At 45.7% G+C, this 24,872-nt stretch overlaps 1 protein-coding gene across 5 annotated transcripts in view; it reads left to right on the top strand.

The window, feature by feature from the left end:
- Positions 1-24,872, top strand: part of LOC138349678 (saccharopine dehydrogenase-like oxidoreductase) — a 372,908-nt gene that overhangs the window by 62,460 nt on the left and 285,576 nt on the right. For all 5 annotated transcript variants that reach the window (XM_069307706.1, XM_069307705.1, XM_069307707.1 and 2 more), the window contains 2 exons: positions 423-529; positions 17,085-17,165. In XM_069307706.1, the coding sequence (XP_069163807.1) occupies positions 423-529; positions 17,085-17,165 (188 nt within the window). The remainder of the gene's footprint in view (positions 1-422; positions 530-17,084; positions 17,166-24,872) is intronic.

The following is a 24,872-nucleotide window of genomic DNA, read 5'->3' as shown; positions in this document are numbered from 1 at the left end:
GGTTGTCTGTGGTCTGACAGGTCGAATGAAATCCCTTATGGAATTGTTTAGCCTCCACCCCCCCCTCCCCCATATAGTTTGTTCAAGCAAGGAAACATTGTATATAAAACTCCCAGGGAAATCTCAATTAAATGTTATGTAAAACAACATGATTATCATTTTGTTACAGTTCGTGGACGTTCATGTTTGTTGCTAGACATAAAATATGTTTGAGGCTATTCATGCCCAGGCCACCTCTTGGGTGGCTTAATTTTCATCAATTGATCAATCAATCAAAAATGAACATACTCTGCTTATATTTGATGCTAATACAAGTGTGTGTGTATTACCCTTTATTATCTAAATACAGTACAGTCAATGGTTTCATATCTCGCTGAGCACTTGCCTGAAAATGTATATTTGTATTGTTTTTGTTTTCATAGGTTTGAGCTTGGAAGACGTAGCCATCATCCTTGCTGATGTTGGTGACCAAGATTCTCTCAACAATATGGCTGCTCAGTCTAATGTTGTTGTCAATTGTGTTGGCCCAGTAAGTATGAATAAATAAGTTTCTTTCTAAACTTTTAACCCTCTAACTGTGCAGGCTATTTTATCATGACCAAGAAAACAAAATTTGAATTATTTTTTCTTTTTACATTGTCAGTTAGCATCTAAGAAATATGAAAATCCACGTAAAAAATCTCTTCCTCTCATTGTTTAGATGTAAAAGTATGGATTGAGGTGAGGTGCTACATAAGAAAAACTTGGTTCATTTATTTTAATTGTTTCTATTTATTTTTCTTGGGGAAACCCCTTGCGACTCTCTGAAGCTACTGTACTGATATAGTGCCAAACTATAAAGTGCCATAGGTCACAGAGTTCTTATTTGGCCTACCTGGGACTACGAGCCAGAACCTGACCCCTTCAGAGAGGCGCAGGGAGCAGTGGTACTTCCGAAAAAGTTTATGTAAATTTATTCAGGTCATCCACCACCAAGAGAAGGCACCCAGAAAGTCGGCAAAATAAAACAGACCACAGCTTGGTTAGAAACAAGACTGCAGCCTCAAAACAGCAAAAATAATTCCCTGAACACTGCAAACAATTTTTTTTTTTTTTTTTTTTTTTTTTTTTAACTAGTGCGAACTAGTTCACTCTGCCTCCCCCGTCCTCGTTTGGGGAGAGGGAGACAGACTGGGTCAGCTGGCTGCTTTACTAAAAGTTCATATTCCGATGTGTGTGCCTGGTTGCCCTCTTGGTTTGCTCTGGCTTCGGCCTCCTGTTATTGGGTAATGGTGTTTTGCCGGAATGGCTTTTCCAGTGTACTGCTGTGCAGCATAACCCAGGAGATTAGTGTGCTTTAAGCTGCATGTGCTCTAAGTTACCTCCCCTATACACTCCTTAACACTTTGTTGTTCTGGGCGAGCGAGTGCTATGCTATCCCAGGTGGGTTCGTGCATTCCACGGGAGCGAGCGGTAATACTGAATAGTGTATACTCTTTTCAACTTTGTCATCTCAATTCTCGTCCTAGGTTTTTCAATTTGGTATCAATGTGTTTGCAATAGAATTCTCTACAGGACTAAATGCATATAAAGCCCAAAAGCCTGGCGAGAAAGTGAGAGAGTAAGAGCGTGTTACCCGGGAGCGCGCAAGAGCAATAAAATGTGTACACTCTCTTCACTTTGGTCACCTCAATTCTCGTCCTAGGTCTTTCATTTTGGTATCTTGGTGTTCGCTATAGAATTCCCTACAGGAGTATGTGCAAATGTAAAGTCCAAAAGCCCGGCATACCACCCACAACAAACAGAGAAAGTGACGGAGCGTTACCCCAGTGAGCGCTCATCAAGAGCAATAAAATGCATATACTCTTTTCAACTTTGTTACCTCAATTCTGGTCTTAGGTCTCTCATTTTGGTATCAATGTATTCGCAATGAAATTCCCTACAGGAGTATATGCATATAATGTCCAAAACCACGGCATGCTCTTCCCAAAGCCGCCGCCGACGACGCAATACTGCGTCCTTACCGGACATTTGTCTACTAAATTGATGACGCAATGCTGCATCATTACAGAGCGAAAGTGTTAAGTGCTGCCTTTGTGCTGCCTGGGTTATATTCCTTAGAGTGTTCAGAGTTCAGTGCTAGAGGTGCTAGATCGAGGTGCGCAGAGTGCCATGTGGTGTTTTTAGGTATAGGGAGTGATTCAAAACTCCTGCAGGTACATGGGGCTCACATCCTGTCCCTCAGAACTCCTGTAAGCAGACTCCATTTTGAAAAAAAAATCTTCAGCATCTGTGCTGGCTGAGGGAGCCGTAGTACTGAGAGAGTCACCAAGGCTGGCGCATGCAGGAGCAGTGCACAGCACCGCTGTGCAGCTAGGGGACCACAGCACCACTTAATAATGATGAATAAAATAGGTAACTGAAATTATTTTGAATTGATAGTGTCATAGATGATCCTGACTGTGATAAAGACTATGTACAATGTGCAGATATCAGTGAATACAATGCTAGTTATGATATTCACAGCATGGGGTACAGACACAGCACCTAGCCATTGTTTCTTGCATCTACACATCATGAAACGACCTTATGTAACTTCACTAATGCTCATTTTCTTATGGAAATGGATTCATATTCAGAATTTTGTTATGGGATAATAACAGCAGTTTTGTAGCTGGTCATAGCGAGATGTGTAGAATATTGGAACCATTGTCTTGCGTCATGTGACTTCTGTCATCCTCTGCTTGTGGCTCCATGCTGTGTTTCATCACCATACCCACCAGAACTGCTTATTAGTATATTATGGTACAGTGGCACCTCGACATACGATTGCCCCTTCTTACGATAATTTCGAGTTACGATGTAAATTTCATCGAAAAACGCGACTCGACATTAGATGGTGCCGTCAATTTCCAATATTTGTTGGTACACGTTCGGGGTCGACCGAGCGCGTGGTTCCCGGTCACGCGGCCGATCTGCCTCAGTTTACTACAGCTGCCCACTTAGTGACAAACACGCCAATATGAAATTCCACTTTTGTGGTGATTTTTTTGCATTTTGAACATTAAAGTAATTATTATATATCATGCCATGAGTCCCAAGAAAGTCAGTGGTAAGGCTCAACATATGAGATCCCATGTAAGAATGACCATAGAGCAGAAACAAGAGATCATTCGTAAATATGAAAATGGTGTGCGGGTAGGTGAACTGGCTAGGCAGTACAACAAATCTCAGTCAACGATATTCACCATACTGGGTAAGAAAAAGGACATTATGAGTGCTAAAGTGGCAAAAGGCGTATCAATAATCAGGAAACATAGAACACAAACACTTGAGGATGTTGAACAGTTATTATTAATTTGGATACACAACAAGGAGTTAGCGGGTGATAGCGTTTTGGAGGCCATCATTTGTGAAAAGGCAAGAAAATTGCATGAAGACCTTTTAAAGAAAACCCCTGGAATGAGTGATGCAGAAGTAAAAGAGTTTAAGGCGAGCAGGGGATGGTTTGAGAAATTTAGAAAAAGAAGTGGAATTCATAGTGTTGTGAGGCATGGGGAGGCTGCCAGCTCAAACTAGCGGCTGAAAGAGTCATTGACGAATTTAAAGATTTTGTGCAGAGTGAAGCATACCTACCACAACAAGTGTTTAATTGTGACGAGACAGGGCTCTTCTGGAAAAGATTGCCAAAGAAAACATACATTACCAAGGAGGAGAAGTCATTGCCTGGACTATGCCTATGAAAGACCGGTTTACCGGTGTTGTGTGGTAATGCAAGTGGGGAAGAAGAGGCAGCTGAGGAAATTTCTTCAGGGGAGGATGTGCCAGTACAGAATGTCTCTTCTTCGATAGTTAAGAAAATGTGTGCAGCATGGGAAAAGTTGCAAACCTTTGCTGAAACGACTCACCCAAATCAATCTGCAATAGGTCGTTGCCTTAACCTATTCAATGACACTGTGATGCATCATTACAGACAAATGTTAAAATGAAGGGAAAAACAAATGTCTCTTGACAAATTTGTAGTGAGACAAACAAGCACTGAACCACAACCAGGTCCTAGTGGTATTCAGGCAAAACGTAGGAGAGAGAGAGTACCCCAGAGAAAACATCACTGCCTGATGTGATAATGAAAGGGGACTCCCCTTCCAAACAGTAACAACTCTCCTCCTCGCCCCTCATCATCATCTTCCATACGCCATCAAGAACCCTCCATGAAGGTAAGAGAAACTTTGGTACTGTATTGTAGTTAGAAAAAAACATTGTATTCAGTATAAAATGTATTTGTATGTTAATATTTTGGAGGGTGGGGAACGAATTAATTCAATTCCCTTTATTTCTTATGGGAAAAATCGCTTTGACTTATGATCCGTCTCTGGGAATGGATTAGCATCATACGTCGAGGCCCCATTGTACATATAAATGTTGATAATGATATATATAACATGCGTGTATAGCGTAATAACAACAGGAACACTGGTTGATCTAAGAATATGTGTCACCATATATGAGCTCTATATTTTTTAGAATAGCGATGCTCCACACATTTAACAATATACATTCCATATATTACACACTAGTAAATAATATTACTGCTAACAACTTGATATAAAACCATTCACAGAAACTGAAATAATGATGTAAAAATGTATTTGAGGCAGCCCCCTGCCACACCTGATCAGCTGTTGGCCACTAGGCTGACCTTGGATTTTTGCTCTGTGTATATAAATTCTCAGCACACGATCTTTGTGGTTCATTATGGTGCACAAGAGCATAGAGAGTTGTATACAATGTGTGTATACAGTGTAATAACAGCAAAAACACTGTTTGATTGATCGTAGAATATAATATACATGAAATATTAGCCCCATAATTTTGAGCTTAGCTGTGTTCCACGCATTGAAATATATAAATTCCACACTTAAATCATTTTACGGCAAAGAACCAGAAAAGAAATGAATGAGAGACGTCAAAATAATTGTGAAAAATTACATCCATGGCAACTGCCACCCTCACGGGTGGTGGGGTTGAGTGACCCTGAGCGCAACATCACTCAGCACCCATAATTTGCTGAACCTCTCACCTCCATCACAGCTAAAGTATGTCGCATATAATATTTTTTCTGTGGAGAGCCTCTTTGGCTCCTCGGAGCTATACTGGGCAGATGTGTATATAGGCAATAGGTATTTTTTCCCACGGACCTAGAATGTACTGTGCCGGGCCATGTGTCCGCATTGTTTATTGTGAACTCGCGCAGCTGAGAGCAATGTCTCAGAATATTAGCCAGAGAAAATCAGATTCAGACAAAAATAGATAAATTTATGATTTCAACGGTTCGTGAAAAATCTTCGTCTACAAGCCATGCTGCACCCGCTGGGAATTCAACAAGTCATGCAGCATCCGCTGGCAAGGAATGCGCTACAAGCCATGCTGCACCCGCCGATGCAGAATTCCCACCAACAAGTCGTGCAGCCTCAGCCGGCAATGAATGCGCTACAAGCCATGTTGCACCAGCCCATGCTGAATACCCATCAACAAGTCGTGTAGCCTCCGCCGGCAACGAATGCTCTACAAGCCATGCTGCACCGGCCGATCCTGAATTTGCATCGACAAGTGGTGGAGCATCCGCCGGCAACGAATGCTCTACAAGCTATGTTGCACCCGCCGATGCTAAATTCCCATCGGCAAGTCATGGAGCATCCGCTGGCAATGAATGACCTACAAGCCATGTTGCATCCACCGATGCTGAATTCCCATCAACAGGTCGTGGAGCATCCGCTAACGATATAAAATAGGATTGAAAGACATATAAATTAGTGTAAAAAGTGTTGATAGAGTACAGTATTGTAAGTGTTAATGATTATTTAAGCCTTGACAAAAAGAAACTGTTCAGTGTAAATATACAGTAGAAATAATTTTCAGTTGTGAATTAGAATTAGAACTCATGTGAATTAGTAGTAAGGCTAGCTGTTGTGTGAAGTGAATGCCTGAAAATAAGTGTACATACTGTATGTACCCTGTATACATTACTGAACAGTATAAAACAAGCGCTGCAGAGGATGACGTAATCTTCACAGCTTCGTAATCTTCAGCTTCATTAAAAGTAAGTTAATTTACCAATTTTATTATAGTATTACAACATAGTTTTTTTTCAACAAAAGCTACATATTAGTCTCTGCAAATGTATATTCTATCATTAACAGAGAAAAGGTGAACTCAAAATATTTCGTCTTGGCTAACTCTCAGTAACATGGCTCGATCGCCATTGTATGGCCTGGTCGCCACAGTCTGTCATAACATTAAAAATACATTACCTGCACTGTACAGGGTAAAACAAAACACATTTAAATTTTTATTGAGAAAATATTAACAATCACTGATACATGAAATATTTTGCAATACAAAGGAATGAACCAATTTTTTCCCACCCATCTGGACTTGATCAGAGCGTGTTCACACATCATCCATGCAGCAGCCAACAGCTGGCTTAATCGTTGGCATGGCACTAATTTGGAACGCAATTACACAATGAACTTTATTTAATTTTAGTTATACAGTATAAAATATATCTTAGCTGCATGTTGCTTGAAAAATTACCCGACTCGACTTAACTTCGGAAATACCGGAGCTCCAGAAATAACGACCAGGGTACAGCCCCATATAGGCCGTTAAATTGAGTGGATACTGTACAATGGTGGGGGTGTATGTTATGGGGGTAAATGTTTCAGTGTCAGGATGTTACGAGGTGCCGTTATGCTGCAGTTTTCTTACTGTGGATGCGTGTTGGGGATTGGTTGTGGCGTTTTGTTTGGCCCTTCTGTGCTTCTTCCTGGAGCTTTCCTTGTTGCAAGGGGGGGGGGGTCACGGCCTCGTTTTTCGTGGTCTTCTCTGGGTCACTCATTCCTTCCTCGTCAGTGCCTGGCTTGGCCCTTCCATATACATTGGATTCCCTGTACTTGCCTAGTTGTACTTCCCTAGTTGTGTTTGCGGGAGTTGAGCTTTGGCTTTTTGGTCCCGCTTCTCACCTGTCAATCACTAATGTGCAGGTTCCTGAGCCTGCAGGGCTCTGTCATATCTATGTTTGACGCTGTGTGTGGTGTCATCCTCCTCCACATCGCTTTTTCATGTGTTCCGTTTGTCTCCTACTATGACACTCCAATACTTCTTTCCGACGTCTCTTTGGCTCCTTTGGGCTCTCATTCCACCGGTGTCACCTGGGGCATGAGCAATGCTTTTTTCCGACGTCTCTTTGGCTCCTTTGGGCTCTCATTCCACCGGTGTCACCTGGGGCATGAGCCCCTGGGGTCCGGTAGTCGGTCTTTCTCTAGCCTCTCAATTCCTTTGAGATTCTTGTGTTGGGACATGTCACACACATCTGTGTGTTGTTGGCGTGGCTTGTTGGGACATGACAAGCGACTCTGTGTTGTTGGTCGTGTCCCTTTCATTCCCATCTGCTACTTGCCTTCTTCGTTCCTCATCTTCCTTCTACGCTCTTGTCCCTGGCCATTGGTGCTGGGGCAGTTCTTCTGGTCTTTTTCTTGTGTTTTTCTATTTTCTCATTTTCTCCTACATATTTTGTGTGTGTTTTGTTTGTGCCTTTTGGCTCTCATATTGCCAGGTTTGGTTTCCTGGTTTCCTGGCTTACCCTGCCTGTTGGCATTTTCACGGTCTCGTGGTGTCCCTTCTCTAGAGTCTCGCATCGGAACCATCGTCTCTGATCTCCTGGCAGGCTTGCTGGTGTTGGGATGTTTTTCTTTACAGCAGACGTTCCATCTCCTCCTTTGCTGGCTTGGATTTTATGGCTCTGCTGGTTCAGTGGTTGCCCCCGAGATTTTCCCGCGGCTCCGCCTCTTCCTAGGCTCGATTGGCCCGTGGCGGGGCTGGTTCGGTTCTGCCTTGAGTCTCCCACCTTCTGTTGGTGATCGGGTGGCTTCGTTGATGGTGTCCCACCTGCGTGCTTCTAATAAGTGGCAGTGTGGGGTTTTTTGGCGGTCCTTCCATTTCCTTCTATCCCTTCTTAGGTAGCTGTGTTGTTGGTGTAGTCTTGTCCTTCTCTTGTAGAGGTTCAGGGCCGCCATCTTGCCCCATCCTGTCGCCTCGTTTCGTACGGTGCTGGTGGAGCCGCTTCAGCTTGCTTTTGGTATTGATGTTACGTCTGTGCCATTTCGCAGGCTGTCTCGTCCGTTGTTTCACCTCCGGCCTGCTCATGCGCCACCCAAGCCTTTCTGATCATTAGACATAGTGCTCTCTTTTTCTTTTTTTCTCCACGGTTTGTTGTGGCCCCTTCGGTTCAGGATTGTTTCTCGGAGGCTCTTTTTCTGTTGGCATTGGCCTCTAGGAGTTGGGTCTGAGAGCTTCATGTTCTCCTCCAGTGCAGGGGTTTTCTGCTCCTTCGGTCGTGGCGTTAGGTTTGTTCGTCTGCAGCCGTCTCCTTTTCTGGCAAGGGATTTGACTGCTGCTTTCCAGAGGGGTCCTTAGGTTGTTAATGCTTGGTTGGTCAGGGCAGGGGTGCATCATGTTTTGTGTCCGGTTATGGCCCTCCACTGTTATTTGCGCGCCTCGGTCTCTGTGTCCAGGAACTTGCTTTTGGTTGATTCGGTTTCCCTTCTTCCTTGTTCGCGGGTGCGGGTCTCCCAGGTCGTCCACAGGCAAGCCAGCCTGCGGTTTATGCCCGTGCCCATGACGTTTCCAAGTTCGCGGCTCTTGCTGCTGTTTTTGGCAACATATCCTGGGCTGACATTTGGGTGCAGGGATTTTGGCGGTCGAACAGGGTCCTGGATCTTCGGTATCTCGTGAACGTTCCTGGGTCTAGTCATCCCTGTGTCGCTTGGGTCGGCGGTTGTGGCCAGTTGTCTCGACTTCAAGTTGAGGGTTGAGCAGCGACCGCCTCCCGGGTAAGTCCCTTTACTTTTCCTCTGTGAGTAGTTAGCTTCGGGGAGCTGACGGAGCTCCCCCCAGAAAACAAGCGTTGAATGTAATGAAATGCCATTTTCTGGGTGAGACCCGGAGGCTCGCCGGCATCCCTCCCTCCCCCTGGTCAGCATTTTTTTTCGCATGTTTTGACATTCAGCCTCAGAACTGAAGGGTGGATAGTCAGGCGGGGGTCTGGGGCTCCCCTTCCCCCTCCCAGGGAGGGGGAAGCTGCAAAGACAGCGGCGCAGCGACATGTGACACCATGATCGTTTGCTCGTTTCTGTTTGGGGAGTTGTATTCACTTGTTCGGCATTTTGTAGCAATTTTCACCTGAATTAGGGGTTTGTTTTGGTGCTCTTACCTTTCTGGATGCCTGACCCGGTCAATAGAAACTGAGTAATGGCAGACATAGAATGCTTCCAACTACACGGGGGTTTCTATAGGCCATTGCTCTCCATGCCTCTCTGAGGGGGGCCAGGTTCTGGCTTGTGGTCCCCGGTAGGCCCTCAGAACTCTATACACATGCCTGATGCCAAAGTCTGACATTAGCATATCAGCCTGGATAAGCTCAGGGAGCCTCCGGGTCTCACCCAGAAAATGGCGTTTCATTACATTCAATGCTGGTTTTTTAAAAATGGCGTCTGTTTACAAGAGCCCTGAGGAAGCTTATGTGAACCCTGAGTAGCCGTGGGACTTTTAACCCATAAGTTGCACAACACATCATATGATGGGTTGAGTGTTTTGCTATAAAATGCGCATCTCATCATATGATGTACTGGAAAACTATGCAAGATTTAACCACCGTGCTGCTCAGAGTTTATTGTGAAATTCCCCCGGTGCGCATGAAATAAAGTGTTCCCAAATAGATCTTTTTTCTTTGTAAAATGATAAATTTCCTTCCCTGAACATGTCTTTGTAAAAATAAATACCAAATTCCACTTACTTTGACTGTGGGGACGTGGACAAGGTGCACTGTGACGTCATCAGGGCCTGGTCGCCCGTGGGTGAATCGCCCAGACACGGTCGCGCGGGCCATTCAAGCACCGGGTGTTGCCACAAATATATTTTCAATTATTTGTTTTATGTATTTCCAATGCAGTTTTATTTGTATTTTTTATCGTATATGATGCATATTTGTGTCTTTTACAGTATGTATACAGTAGAACGTTCATAATATTCCCTGGAAATGTGATACATGTGTCAGTAATGTGTCCACAATGTTTATTGTCGCAATATTACCTGTTAAAAATTCACTAAAATTACAGTATGTATAGTTTCACACACTTTATTACACACTATTTATAAATTATGTGTATTTATACACACAATGTATTACACACTCAGTACTTCAGAAGTGAGTAATAATCAACGAAGTAGCCCTTGGTACACAGAGCGACTTCGCTCTCAGGTATAGATAAATTTGCACCAGGTATAGATAAATTTTCGCTTCCTGTTACTTCATTCTGTGCGGTTGTATGTAGCCAAGCTTGTAAAGCATAAGGTAGTATTGAAAAGATTATAGGAAAAGATCAATTTGTAAGGTAGTCTTGAAAAGATCGCTTTGTATGGTCTCACACAGGAAGAGATTCAGCTTACCTCAAGAGTATCCGTCAGTCAGAAAGAGATTCAGCTAGCCTCAAAGAGTGTCCGTTAGTTAGGAAGAGATTCAGGTATTCTTGAAAATATCTATGGAAAACACCACCATGGAAGCCGCTAACACTGTTCATCTATACTATTTGTATCAGATGCATCATCACTGAATGCAGAAAACGATTCATCTATGTATCATCTAAATAAATTGTAGATAGCACAGGATTGCAAGGGTGACGCTCAGAGCTACGACTGGATACGCTCGCTGTATCGTTATCTTGAGATGATTTTGATGATGATGAAAATATCGTCCTCATAGGTGCTGTATAACTTTCATCCGACCTTTGTGTTAGGTCTTTATTGCACCTAGCTTAACTAATATTATGACCCTTATGTTCTTCAAACAATAATGTTTGAATTTCACCGACAGAGCATTATCTTTCAACACTGCGTCGGACAGGTGTTTGAGAGCCAGAGGCGCGTGCGCCACCCAAGGTTGCTCATTCAGTACTAACCCAGCCAGCAACCCTAGGGCATTCTGGGAATTTTTTCCAAGATGGCAGCCTCTCACTGGAGGTCCTAAGAGTCCATTTCACACACATTTAGAATTGGTACCGAAAAATCAAAAACAGTTTTCTCGGTTGGCGCAGTTAAGTGGTTAAACGGCCCACAGATACACAGGGTTCACCTCGCTTTCATCAGGGCTTTTGTAAACAGACACCATTAAAAAAAAAAATGTGGGCCAAATTCCCGGGTGTGAGGGCCTCAGTATTGAGTGAGCCACTAAGCCTGACGCATCCAGCATGAGCTCACAGCACTGCTGTTTAGGATGTGACCACAGCATCGCCTAAAAATGCCATAATATACATGTTCATGCTATTATTTAGCGATGATATTATTACAGAAGACCCCTGACTGTGATAAAAATGACCAGGATTTTGATAATAGCAGGATTGTTGTGATAATTAGCGCTGTAGTGGGAGGAGTAATCTTGGTGGGGAGGGAGGTATCATTGTCTGCTGACTCTGTGTGACCACCTTTTACTGTCTGGACTCACTATACCAGCTTAGTTGTTCGCTATGGTAAACAAAACATGCAGATACTTACATATAACGTCTGTATATAAAAGCAAAAACAGTATGGTGGGAGGAGAATGGCGGCGAGTCAGGTGAGGTGAGGGAGGGAGTGACAGCCAGTACCAGGCTGCCACTGGCTGTCACTGCCACTCAGCATACAAACTTAGTGGTTCGTTATGGTGAACACGAATTTAGATACTTATATATAACGTGTATATACAATGTAATAACAGCAAAAGGAGTGTGGGGAGAAGCCATTTTGGTGATGGGTGTGGCAACATCTGCATGATTTGTCATGTTGGTAGTGGTGGCCACTCTGCTCTTTGGGCATTATACCAGCTTAGTTGAACAGTTATGGTGAACAAAACATGTAGATACTTATATATAACGTCTGTATATAAGGTAATAACCCCACAAACAGTATTGTTGGGGTGAAATTTTAATGCGTCTGACCTTGAATGTGTGAGGGAAGCAGCCGCCAGCTGACTGTGTGTAGCGACGTCTCTTAGTGTCTGAACTAACAATATCAACTTAGTTGTACAGTTGTGGTGAACTAAACATGTAAATACTTATATATAACGTCTGTATATAGTAAATAAAAGCAAAAGCAGTATTGTGGAAGGAGATTGTGGGTGAGTCAGGTGGGTTGAGGGAGGAAGTAGCAGCCAGTGGCGGGCTGCCACTGGCTGCTACTGCCACTGCCACTGAACATGCCAACTTAGTGGTTTGTTATAGTGAACACAAATGTAGATACTTATATATAACATCTGTATATAGTGAATAAAAGCAAAAATAGTATGGTGGGGAGGAGAATGTGGGGAAGTGAGGTGTTGAGGGAGTGAGTGGCAGCGAGTGACTGGCTGGTGTGTGGCGGTCACTCCTCGTTGCTTTTTGACTCATAATACAAACTTAGTGGTTTGTTATGGTGAACAAAACATGCAGATACTTATATATAACCTGTGTATATAGTGTAATAACCGACAAAGTATTTGTTTACTGTTTGATGGGCATGATGTTTGATGTTTGATGTTTGATTGAATCAACAATATGCACACCATATTTTTGAGTACAGCGATGATTCACTCATTTTATTATATAAATATATAACACTACACATTATTGAATAATATTACAGCAAAAAAAACAATGAAAAATCAGTCAGAGACATTGAAATAATTAGGTAATTATATCTTTGTGGCCACTCCTGCCTGACAGCTGGGAGCAACAGACCGTCTGGGACGCACGCTGAGTCAGCGCCTGGTTTTTTGCCAGACTTCCCCGCCCTATGGCGGGCAGTATATCCCACTTATGATTTTGTTATTATTTTTCCCATGATCAGAGAAAACAAATTAACAGGTTTAGAAGATTTTTTTTTATGCGCCTGTGGGTGACAAATGCTAATTAGACCTGAGCAACACGAGGGTTAAACCGCGCAATACATATATAGATGATTTCAGTAACAATCTTCTTAAGGTTATCTTAAGATGATTTCGGGGCTTTTAGTGTCCCAGCGGCCCGGTCCTCGACCAGGCCTCCACCCCCAGGAAGCAGCCCGTGACAGCTGACTAACACCCAGGTACCTAATTTACTGGTAGGTAACAGGGGCATAGGGTGAAAGAAACTCTGCCCATTGTTTCTCGCCGGCGCCTGGGATCGAACCCAGGACCACAGGATCACAAGTCCCGCGTGCTGTCCGCTCGGCCGACCGGCTCCCTCGAAACAAAACCGAAACCTCGCAATACTTTTTTTTTTTTTTTGCGCCAGTGGGTGACAAATGCTAATTAGCCCTGAGCAACACAAGGGTTAAAATCTTGCGTGGTGCTCCAAAACATCATATAATGTCGTGCGCAATTTATCGTCAGTTACTCAAGACATCATATTATGTTTTACACTTATGCACAAGTGGCCAAGGAGAAGGAAAAAATAGAAGAAGCAGTAAAGGAAGTCAAACACTGCAGCAACCAAGATAAAACAAACATTAGGCTAGAAGTGAGGAAAGAATTGGCATCTAACCCGAAGTTGGTGCAAAACACAGTTGATCGGAGTAAGTCCCTGATCATTTTTGGCTGCAAAGAAAAGACGATAACATCTAGGTCAGAAAGAGCTGTAGAAGAAGCTAAAGTAGTAGATAAAATTGTTGGCCTCGTGGAAGGTCTTACAAACAGAGAGAATGTGTGCGACTACAGGAGAATAGGCAGGTACGTAAAAGGGAAAGATCGACCTTTGAGGATCACCCTAAACGGTGCCAAACAAATGGAAGAAGTACTAAGGAATGCTAGAAAATTGCAAAGGGATGAGGATGGGAAAGGGTGGTCGTTAAGACGAGATCTTTCAAAAGAAGATAGAGAGAAGCTGAAACTGAACCTCGCCGAGGCAAAACATTTAAATGAGAGCAGGAATGAAGAAGAAATAAATTCTTTTTTCTACAAAGTGATAGGGGTAGGCAAACCAGTAAAGTGGTACATAAAGGCAAACCAACAAAATCAATAGAGAGAGGGGGGGAGTGAAGAATAAGGAGAGGGGGAACAAGTTCCTGAAGATTGCATACACCAACATAGATGGAGTGAGATCGAAGATACTGGAGTTAAGTGATGTAATACAGCTGCAGACACCAGACATTGTTGCAGTCACGGAGACAAAACTTGAAGATGTAATTTTAAATGAGGTCATATTCCCAAGGGGCTACTCAATTTGGAGACGGGACAGAAAAATTAGGAAAGGCGGTGGCGTTGCTGTGCTGGTAAAAGAACACCTAAAGGTGAAGGAAATAATGACTGCCAATCCACAAGAAGTTGACATAATAGCACTAGAGATCTGCTATGAGGATGATAAACTAATGATGATAAATGCGTATAGTCCACCGCCAAGCAGCACATGGTCAAAGGAGGAGCTAGATAGTAAACGTGAAGGTCTTATAACAATAATGAGAGAGATTATAGCGAGAGCGGATAACGATAGATCACGACTGTTGATAGTCGGTGACTTCAACTTGAAATCCATAGACTGGGAAGCATATGAAGCTAAAACAGAAGATTTTTGGACCTGTAAATTTGTAGACCTCATCCTGGAAACATTCTTGTATCAACATGTTAAACAAGCTACGAGGATGAGGGAAGGGGACGTTCCCTCCATGCTAGATTTGATATTTACCAGGAAGGAGGAAGAGATATTTGACATTCAGTACCTTCCTCCCTTGGGTAAAAGTGACCATGTCTTTTTGGGAATAAAGTATGCAATGCGTTATAAGCTGGAAGAAAATAAGGAGGTTGAAGCAGTTGAAAAACCAGACTTCAGGAGAGGACATTATGGTGACCTTAGAAATTTTTTTAGTGAGTATAATTGGACAGACTTGATGCTAGGCAAGGAAGTGAATGAGATGTATGGCAAGTTTTGTGAAATATATGATAAAGGCACAAAAAAATTTATACCAAAACAGAGATGCAGAACTAGGAAACAGGATTGGTTCAATAGAAATTGCGAGAGGGCTAGAGACCGAAAGACACAAAAATGGAATCAATACAGGAAGAGGTCGAACCCCCAAACATACCAGCGATACAAAGATGCGAGAAACAACTACACGGCAGTGAGGAGAGAGGCAGAAAGAAATTTTGAAAAAGGGATTGCGGACAAATGTAAAACAGAACCAAGTCTATTCTATAAATTCATAAACAACAAATTGCAGGTAAAGGATAATATTCAGAGGTTAAAAATGGGAAATAGATTCACGGAAGATGAAAAGGAAATGTGTGAAACACTAAACGAAAAGTTCCAAAGTGTGTTTGTACAAAATGAAATCTTTAGGGAACCAGATACAATAAGAATTCCAGAGAACAACATGGAACACATAGAGGTGTCTAGAGACGAAGTGGAAAAAATGCTCAAGGAGCTCGGTAAGAACAAAGCAGCTGGCCCAGATGGCGTTTCACCATGGGTTCTGAGAGAATGTGCATCTGAGCTCAGCATTCCACTTCACCTGATCTTTCAGGCATCCCTGTGTACAGGAATCGTAGCAGACGGGTGGAAACAGGCTAACATAGTTCCAATCTACAAAAGTGGCAGCAGGGAAGACCCCCTCAATTATAGACCTGTATCATTGACAAGTGTAATAGTGAAAGTATTGGAAAAACTAATCAAAACTAAATGGGTAGAACACCTAGAGAGAAATGATATAATATCAGACAGACAGTATGGTTTTCGATCTGGAAGATCCTGTGTATCGAATTTACTCAGTTTCTATGATCGAGCCACAGAGATATTACAGGAAAGAGATGGTTGGGTTGACTGCATCTATCTGGACCTAAAAAAGGCTTTCGACAGAGTTCCACATAAGAGGTTGTTCTGGAAACTGGAAAATATTGGAGGGGTGACAGGTAAGCTTCTATCATGGATGGAAAATTTTCTGACTGATAGAAAAATGAGGGCAGTAATCAGAGACAATGTATCGGAATGGAGAAATGTCACAAGTGGAGTACCACAGGGTTCAGTTCTTGCACCAGTGATGTTTATTGTGTACATAAATGATCTACCAGTTGGTATACAGAATTATATGAACATGTTTGCTGATGATGCTAAGATAATAGGAAGGATAAGAAATTTAGATGACTGTCATGCCCTTCAAGAAGACCTGGACAAAATAAGTATATGGAGCACCACTTGGCAAATGGAATTTAATGTTAATAAATGTCATGTTATGGAATGTGGAATAGGAGAACATAGACCCCACACAACCTATATATTATGTGAGAAATCTTTAAAGAATTCTGATAAAGAAAGAGATCTAGGAGTGGTTCTAGATAGAAAACTATCACCTGAGGACCACATAAAGAATATTGTGCAAGGAGCCTATGCTATGCTTTCTAACTTCAGAATTGCATTTAAATACATGGATGGCGATATACTAAAGAAATTGTTCATGACTTTTGTTAGGCCAAAGCTAGAATATGCAGCTGTTGTGTGGTGCCCATATCTTAAGAAGCACATCAACAAACTGGAAAAGGTGCAAAGACATGCTACTAAGTGGCTCCCAGAACTGAAGGGCAAGAGCTACGAGGAGAGGTTAGAAGCATTAAATATGCCAAAACTAGAAGACAGAAGAAAAAGAGGTGATATGATCACTACATACAAAATAGTAACAGGAATTGATAAAATCGACAGGGAAGACTTCCTGAGACCTGGAATTTCAAGAACAAGAGGTCATAGATTTAAACTAGCTAAACACAGATGCCGAAGAAATATAAGAAAATTCACCTTCGCAAGTAGAGTGGTAGACGGTTGGAACAAGTTAAGTGAGAAGGTGGTGGAGGCCAAGACCGTCAGTAGTTTCAAAGCGTTATATGACAAAGAGTGCTGGGAAGACGGGACACCACGAGCGTAGCTCTCATCCTGTAACTACACTTAGGTAATTACACTTAGGTAATTACAGTTTAAGGGTTTAGGATATTAAGTAGTTACTCTATTCCAATATGTTTTACAGAAAGAGTCTTTTGAACATAATACATTTTTATAACTAAAGTTTTATTTTATTTACAGTATCAGCTGTATGGGGAGCAGGTGGTACGTGCCTGTGTGGAAAATGGTGCAAATCATGTAGACATCTCTGGTGAACCACAGGTAATATCTGATAAAATATTAGTAATCCTCTTTGTTCAGCAAGGGGTGAACCTAGGCACAGTGCCATAAGTGCCATAAGCATACAGATATAGAATGCCATAAGCCGTGCATACTTTTAGGATAATCACTATCTACCAGGTTTTGAATGACTAGGCCAACTGAAACAAATATATTTGCAAGTGATCTTGTTCTAACTGTTAGGAGGACAGGAACTTTGTGGAGAGGTTGCTATAGCATACAGAATCCCTTCAAATCACAAACTTTATTCCAAGCAAATCTTTTAGACTCAAAAGCTGCCAAGATCATTCTGTTCATAATGATCCAGAGGAGCATGCCACCTGATGCCATAGCTTGTGTGCGCCAAGGTCGGAGGAGGTAGGCCATGCTACTCAATGCCAGGCACTTGTTCAAACTTAATCAATCTCTTAAAAAGACTGCTTTCAACCTTAGTGCAGTGTCTTACATGCTTTGTATTGCTTCATAGGTGTAGTTACAGAATGAGAGCTACGCTTGTGATGTCCCGTCTTCTCAGTACTCTTTGTTGTTTAACGCTTTAAAACGACTGATAGTTTAGTCCTTTACCACCTTCTCACTTAGCTTGTTCCAATCGTCTACCACTCTGTTGACAAAAGAAAACTTTCTAACATTTTACAGCACCATTGTTTCCTTAGCTAAATCTGTGTCTTCTTGTTCGTGAAGTTGCTGGTTTCAGGAATTCCTCTGTCAGTTTGGTCGATTCGTGTTAGTATTTTTTAAGTGGTGATGATATCACCTCTTTTACCTCTATCTTCTAGTTTTAGCATGTTTAACTCTAGTTCATAGAGAGCTCTAGTCTCTCTTTGTAACTCTTGTTTTTCAGTTCTGGAAGCCATTTTGCAGCATGTCGTTACACCTTTTCCAGTTTATTTATATGTATATGTGCTTCTTGTGATTTGGGTTCCATGCACCTGCTGCATATTCCAATTTTAGTCTCTCAAAATTCATGAACAGTTTCTTTAGTATTTCACTATCCATATAATTAAAAGCAAGTCTGAAGTTGGAAAGCGACACATACGCTTCTCTCACAATGTTCTTTGTGTTCCTCTGGTGACAGTTTACAATTAAAAACCATCTCTAGGTCTCGTTCTTTATTAGAGTTCTGTAATTGCTTTCTACATAATTTGTAAGTTGTGTGTGGTCTTTATTCGGCAATTCCATATTCCATAACTTGGCATTTATTCACAATGAATTTCATTTGACACTCCAAGCACTTATTTTATCTAGGTTGATTTGAAGGGCATTACAATCGTCTGAGTTTCCTATCTTCCCCAGTATCTTAGCATCATCCGTAAACATGTTCATATAATTCTGTATTCCTTTTTGTAGATCATTTACGTAGACAATAACTATTACTGGTGCAAGAACTCCTCTAGTCAGACACATTGTCTCAGATTACTGCCCTCATCTGTCTGTCAGTTAGAACATTTTTCATCCATGTCAGAAGCCGCCCTGTCAATCCTCCCTGTTAACCGGTGGCTGAGTGGACAGAACACTGTACACGTGATTCTGTGGTCCCAGGTTCGATCCCGGGCGCCGGCGAGAAACGGTGGGCAGAGTTTCTTTCACCATAATGCCCCGGTTACCTAGCAGTAAATAGGTACCTGGGAGTTAGTCAGCTGTCACGGGCTGCTTCCTGGGTGGAGGCCTGGTCAAAGACTGGGCCGTGGGGACACTAAGCCCCAAAAATCAACTCAAGATAACCTCAAGATAATCTCAAGATAACCCTCCAGCATGTTCTAGTTTCCAAAACAATCTGTGTAGGGACTCTGTCAAAAGTCGTTTTTAGGTCCAGATAGACACAGTCAACCCAACCATTTCTTTCCTGTAGTATCTCTATGGCTCTGTCATAAAAACTAAGTATATTTGTTAAAAAGGATCTTCCTGTTCGAAAACCATACTGTCTTTCCATTATTATGTCATTACTCTCTAGGTGTTCAACCCATTGGGTTTAACTATTGTTTCTAGTGTTTTAACTACCACGCTTGTTAATGATATGGGTCTATAATTTAGAAGTTCCTCTTGACTCCCATTTTTATGGATTGGTACTGTGTTTGCCTTTTTCCATATATCTGCTAAAATTCATGTGCACAAGGATGTCTAGAATATTAATTGGATTGGAATGCTCTGATCGTTTGCACATTCTCGCAGCACGCAAAGTGAAACTCCAGCTGGTCCATCTACTTTATTTCTTCCTAGCCCCTTGAATAATTTTTCAACTTCATCTTGGGAAACCTCTATGTATTCTATGGCGTGCTCTAGAATTGGTATTTGGTCTGGGTCTCTGAAATCCTCATTTTGTACAAACACACTGGAATTGTTCATTTAGCATTTCACACATTTTAATTCTCAGTAATCCTGTTCCCTGTTCTCAATCTCTGGATTTTATCTTTTACATGCAGCTTGAGCTTAATGAATTTATAGGAAAGGCCTGGTTCTGTTTTACATTTGTCTGCTACACCTTTCTTAAAGTTTGTTCCTGCCTCTCTCCTCACTGCTGAGTAATTGTTTCTTGCGTGCTTGTAATGTTGGTATGTTTGCTTGTTAGGCTTCTTCTTATATTGAACCCATTTTTCTGGGGGGAGCCCCGTTGGCTCCCCGGAGCTATCCCAGGCTCATATACTAATGTCAGACTTTGGCATCAGTCATGTGTATGGAGTTCTTAGGCCTACCGGGGACCACGGCCAGAACCGGGCCCCCCTCAGAGAGGCAAGGGGAGCAATGGCCTATAGAAGCCCCCGTGTGGTTGGAAGCATTCTATGTCTGCCATCGACCGGAACAGGCACCCAGAAAGGTAAGCGCCTCAAAACAAACCCCTATTCTGGTTAAAATTGCTACCAAAAGCCGAACTAGTGGATAGAATCCCAACCGAAAACAAGCAAACTAGTGTGACGTCACACACCGCCGCGCCGCTGTCTGCGCAGCTCCCCCCTCCCCGGGAGGGGGAAGGGGGAGCCCCAGACCCCCCACGCCGGCTACCCACACCTCAGTTCTTGAGGCTGATGCTATAGGCGATGGTCGTGTGCTCTGGCTCCGGTGTCGCTACTGCACTGTGCTTTACATGTGGTGTTGGTTTTGTGGGCGCGAGAGCCAGGAGTTATCTTCAGTACTCGGGCTGCATGCGCCTAGGGCTGCCTTCCCTAGGTGCCCTGTAAGTACTGCCCTTGGGGCTTGGGGCCACCTTCCACAGGCTCCTCGGGGTCTGCCTCTGCTGGTCCGTTTTACCTTTCGGTTTTTCGGCCGCCTGTTGGGCTCTTGGGTGTTCTGTTCTTTCTTGTTACCGGCAGGTAAGAGGCAGTTTGCACTGGTAGGGGTGCAGGGTGCTGCTCAGCTTGTATTCCCGACATCGCGGCCGGCTCTGTTCCTTGGGGTTCGCTGTCCTCTTGCGGGGTTTTGTTTTTCTTTTTGTTTTTGCCTGGTGGGGGTTCTGTCATTTTATTCAGTTTGTTTTTGCCCTTCCACTGTTCTCCTCGGTGGCGCCCCCTGCTAGGTCCCCGTGAGTGTACACGTCCCTGGGGTTCAGCTATAGAAGTTTGCTTGGTAGTTTTGGGCGCCGGTTTGCAGCACCCTGCCTGGGACTACCTGAGCGCGAGTCCTCTTAAAGTAAACGCTCAGGACCCTGGGAATTCCCTAGGGGGCGCGTGGGTTCGATGGATGTGACCCCGGAGTCCCCACTCGCTGTGTGCGAGTTTGAGGGTTGCTCGGTCCCCTTGTCTCAGGGTGACCCTCATTGTTTTTGCCTCTGCCACGCTGCCTGTTGGGTCGGTGATACTTTCGACCCTGAGTCCTGTGAGTGTTGCTGCTTGCTTGTGACTCAATTTACCCAATCCTTTGATGATTCTATTTGGGTACAGGCGGCGCATGCGTTGAAGTCTAGGTTTTGTCTGTTGCAACGCGCTCAGTTGGTTGCTCACCAGGATCCCCCGGGGCTGCCCCGCTTTGCTTTTCGAGACCCAGACTTGGGGGTGGGGGTCGCTTTGATCCTGGTTCAGTTCGCACCTCCTCGTCCTTCCCCTTCTGTTCGTTCTTCCCCCCCCCCCCTGCTTCCGGCCCCGAGGCATCTGAGGGTTTCGGGGTCGGAGCAGGGGTTACTTGATCTCGAGACTCTGGCAGCTTCGTGGGGTGCCCCTTCCGGGGGGGCGGCAGAGGCATTCGAGTCTTGTCTCCCGGCTGAAGCTTCTGGGTCTGACCAGTGGGCCCAACTTCCTCCAGCTTTTCCGGCTGCTCCGTCCTTGTCTTGTGGGGTCGGGGCTTGGGGAGAGGACTCGGCCTCGGGTCCTGTGGTGAAGGACCTCAAGGCTGGGGAGGGGCTGACTTGGGGGCCTTGGGCCCCGCTGGACCCCGCCTGGGTTTTTCTTCCCTCTGAGCGAGGCTTATTGTTACAAGGAGTGGGGTTTTCTTTTCCACCCTCTGCGTACGAGTTGGATTTGGTGTCGGCCCCTCCCCGGGTTCGGTTCCGTGTTCCCCCGGGTACGTCGGTTCCGTCCTTCCGGAGGTTTTCGGCTTATCGCATCCAACCTGGTGTGGTGCGAGCGGCCTTTGCAGCTTACCTCCTGCGTGACCCGGATTATGCCTCGGAAATGGATCCGTCCACATTCAGGTTTGGGACTTTGTTCCCTTTCTGGCTCCGTTACGAGGTTCCGGAGTCATCCTGGCTAGCAGACTGCCCCTTGTTTGTTCTGGATTCCTGGCATTCCTTCTGTCGTTCCCGCACGCTGGAGTGGCGGGAAGCTTCCACGGTGCTTCAAGTTTTCCTGGGGGGCGAGCTTGAGTACCTGAATGAGTGCTTGTTTGCCCCCTCCCTTCCCCGCGATGTGGGCGTTATTCAGCTCCATGTGCAGGTTCCCTCCCTTTCGGCGGCACTCGTTGCAGAGGACTTGCGCGCCCGGGGCCTTTTGGCTTCGGCCTTGCGGTTCTTTTCCCTCCTGGAGCTGTCTTCGGATTGGCTCATGGAGGATGTGAGGACGCTTGGATTCGTCCCGGGGTCCGGCACCTTGTCCTCGGCTGCGCGTTCGTCGGCTGCCTTGTTGAAGCTGTTCACGCCGATTTTGCGGGATGCGGTTTCCCTGTTTTATGCTTCCCGTCTCGCGTGTCGGCAGGCGGTGCTGGGTTTCTCCGTGGAATCTGCTTGGGCTCTGGCTCTTAGGCGTTCTTCACCTTTTTGTCCTCTTCTGTTTGAGGAGTCGGCCGTGGTGCAGTTTATTCAGGCTGCGTCGGCGGCTTGTCGTCCGATGTCAGACTTGTTGGTTTTCCGGGGGTCCCGGGGTGGGTCTTCCCGGAAAGGTCGTGCCAGGGCTCGGGGTTCCTCTCGTCGTGGTAGGCCTCTGGTGTCAGGTTCGGGGTTGGCTCCTCCTGCGGACCCTCCCTCGTCTGGTCGGCACGGTGTTCGCGCTGTGCGGGGTTCTGGGTCTCGTAAGGGTCGTCGGCCCTTTCACGGTTTGCCCCCTTTGACGGGGCGATGGGGGGGCAGCTTGCACTGTTCGCCCGCGCCTGGTCCCATGATTCGTGGGCTATTCGGGTCGTGTCTCACGGCCTGCGGTGGCGTTGGGTGTCCCCTTCCCCCCTTTGTGGGGTCGGGGCTGGCAGGGCAGGTTTCTTCCCCTGCGCTCTGTCGAGTCGTCTTGGAGTGGGTACGCTTGGGCGTCGTCGAAACAACGTCGTCCCTCAGATGGGTTTCCCGTCTGTTTCCAGTTTCGAAACGGGACTGCGCGGACCTGCGGTTCATTCTGGACTTGTCCAATCTGAACCCCTGGGTTCATTGCCCCTCTTTTCGGATGACTACGCTGTTCGGCTCCTCTTGGAGCCGGGAGCTTGGATGGTGTCCCTGGACCTCCGGGACGCTTATTGGCATGTCCCGATTCATCCACGGTTCAGGGGCTGGCTCGGTTTTGTTGTGGGGCGTCTGAGTTACCGCTTTCGTTGTCTCCCGTTCGGGTTGAACCTGGCACCTCGTGTGTTCACGCGCCTTACACGGGTTGTGGTGGCTCGTTTGCGTCTCCTAGGTGTTCGGGTGTTTGCCTACCTCGACGACTGGCTGGTTTGGGCTCCCAGCCAGTCAGCTTGCTTGCTAGCCAGGGATTTGGTTCTTTCCCAGCTCGCCGAGTTCGGGTTCTTGGTGAACTGGAGGAAGTCCCATCTGGTTCCCTCTCAGGTTTGGACTTGGCTGGGTCTCGTTTGGGACTCTCGAACCGCCTCCTTGTCTCTCCCTCCAGAGTCTCTCCTGCGGCTGCGGTCCCGCCTTTGTCTGTTTCTGGAGGGCCCTCGGGTCACCCGGCGGTTGCTCAAGGGGCTGTGCGGGAGCCTGAACTTCGCGATGGTGGTCTGCCCGCCAGGTCGGGTTTGGCTTCGACGGCTGTTCTGGTTCCTTTGGGGTTCCCCCTTCCGCCTTTCTCGTGATCGCAGAGTTCGACCCCCGGGGGCCTTGCGTCGGTTGCTGCGTCACCGGCTTCCTCTTCGAGTTTTTCGGGGTTCAGTGCCTTGGCGCCTACCCGAGCCCTCGCTCGATGTGTACACGGATGCGTCGTCTCTCGGCTGGGGTTTTGTGATCAGTGCTCACCAGGCCGGCCAGGAGCGTTGGGATCCGTCCTTCCGTCGAGCTCACAGCACGGTGCGGGAGTTCGCGGCAGTGCAGTTTGCTCTGGGGAGGATTCGGGTGGCCCGGGGATCGACGATTCGGCTCCATTCGAACTGCTCTCCGGTGGGTCATTGCCTGAACCGCGGGGGTTCGATGCAGTCCTTGTCTCTTTGGGGTTGGTCGCTTCGGGTGACTCGTCTGCTGAGTTCTCGGGGTTTGGCTCTCCTGGCGGTTCACGTACGGGGCGTGTCCAATGTCTTGGCCGACGCCCTGTCTCGCTTCGTTCCCCTCTCCATGGAGTGGACGGTCGACGACGAGTCCTTCCATTGGCTTTGCCAGACGTTCGGGCGCCCCAAGGTGGACCTCTTCGCGTCGGCGTGGTCGCGACGTCTTTCCATTTATGCGGCGCCCTTCCCCGATTGCGAGGTCGTTGGGGTCGATGCCTTTCGGCTAGACTGGTCGAGGTGGGAGTTCCTGTACCTCTTTCCCCCGGTTCGGCTGTTGCTCCAGGTCCTGACTCGCTTGGAGACTTACCAGGGGAGAGTTGTCCTTCTGGCTCCTTGGTGGCGGGCCCAGCCTTGGTTTCAGGCGCTGGTTGCTCGGTGTCCAAACCCGAGGGTTTTCCCGCGGCTCCGCCTCTTTCAGCAGATCGGGCCGGTACGTCACGTTGCTGATTCAATCTTCTCCTCGAGTCTTCGCGTATGGTTTTTTTTTTACTAGAGTCTATCATCATCTCTGTGGTGATCAGGTGGCCTCCTTGTTGGTGTCCCACCTAAGGGCTTCTTCTCGGCGGCAGTATGAAGTTTCCTGGCGGTCCTTCCGTTTCTTTTTGCGTCTTAGTCGTGTTAGTTCCTTGTCTGTTCGGGTGGTCTTGTCCTTCCTCTCGTGGTTGTTTCAGGACCGTCATCTTATGCCTAACACTGTCGCTTTGTATCGTGCGGCGCTGGCGGAGCCGCTTCAGCTTGCTTTCGGTATCGATGTTACGTCTGCGCCGTTTCGCAAGCTGTCTCGTGCATTGTTTCACCTCCAGCCTGCTCATGCGTTGCCTGAGCCATCCTGGTCTTTGGACAGAGTGCTCGCTTTCCTTTCGTCTCCTC

The sequence above is a fragment of the Procambarus clarkii genome, chromosome 60 (assembly GCF_040958095.1).
Source record: "Procambarus clarkii isolate CNS0578487 chromosome 60, FALCON_Pclarkii_2.0, whole genome shotgun sequence".
Lineage (NCBI taxonomy): Eukaryota > Metazoa > Arthropoda > Malacostraca > Decapoda > Cambaridae > Procambarus > Procambarus clarkii.
The sequence above is the reverse complement of the archived record's forward strand: the minus strand, read 5'-3'. Positions and strand labels throughout refer to the sequence as shown.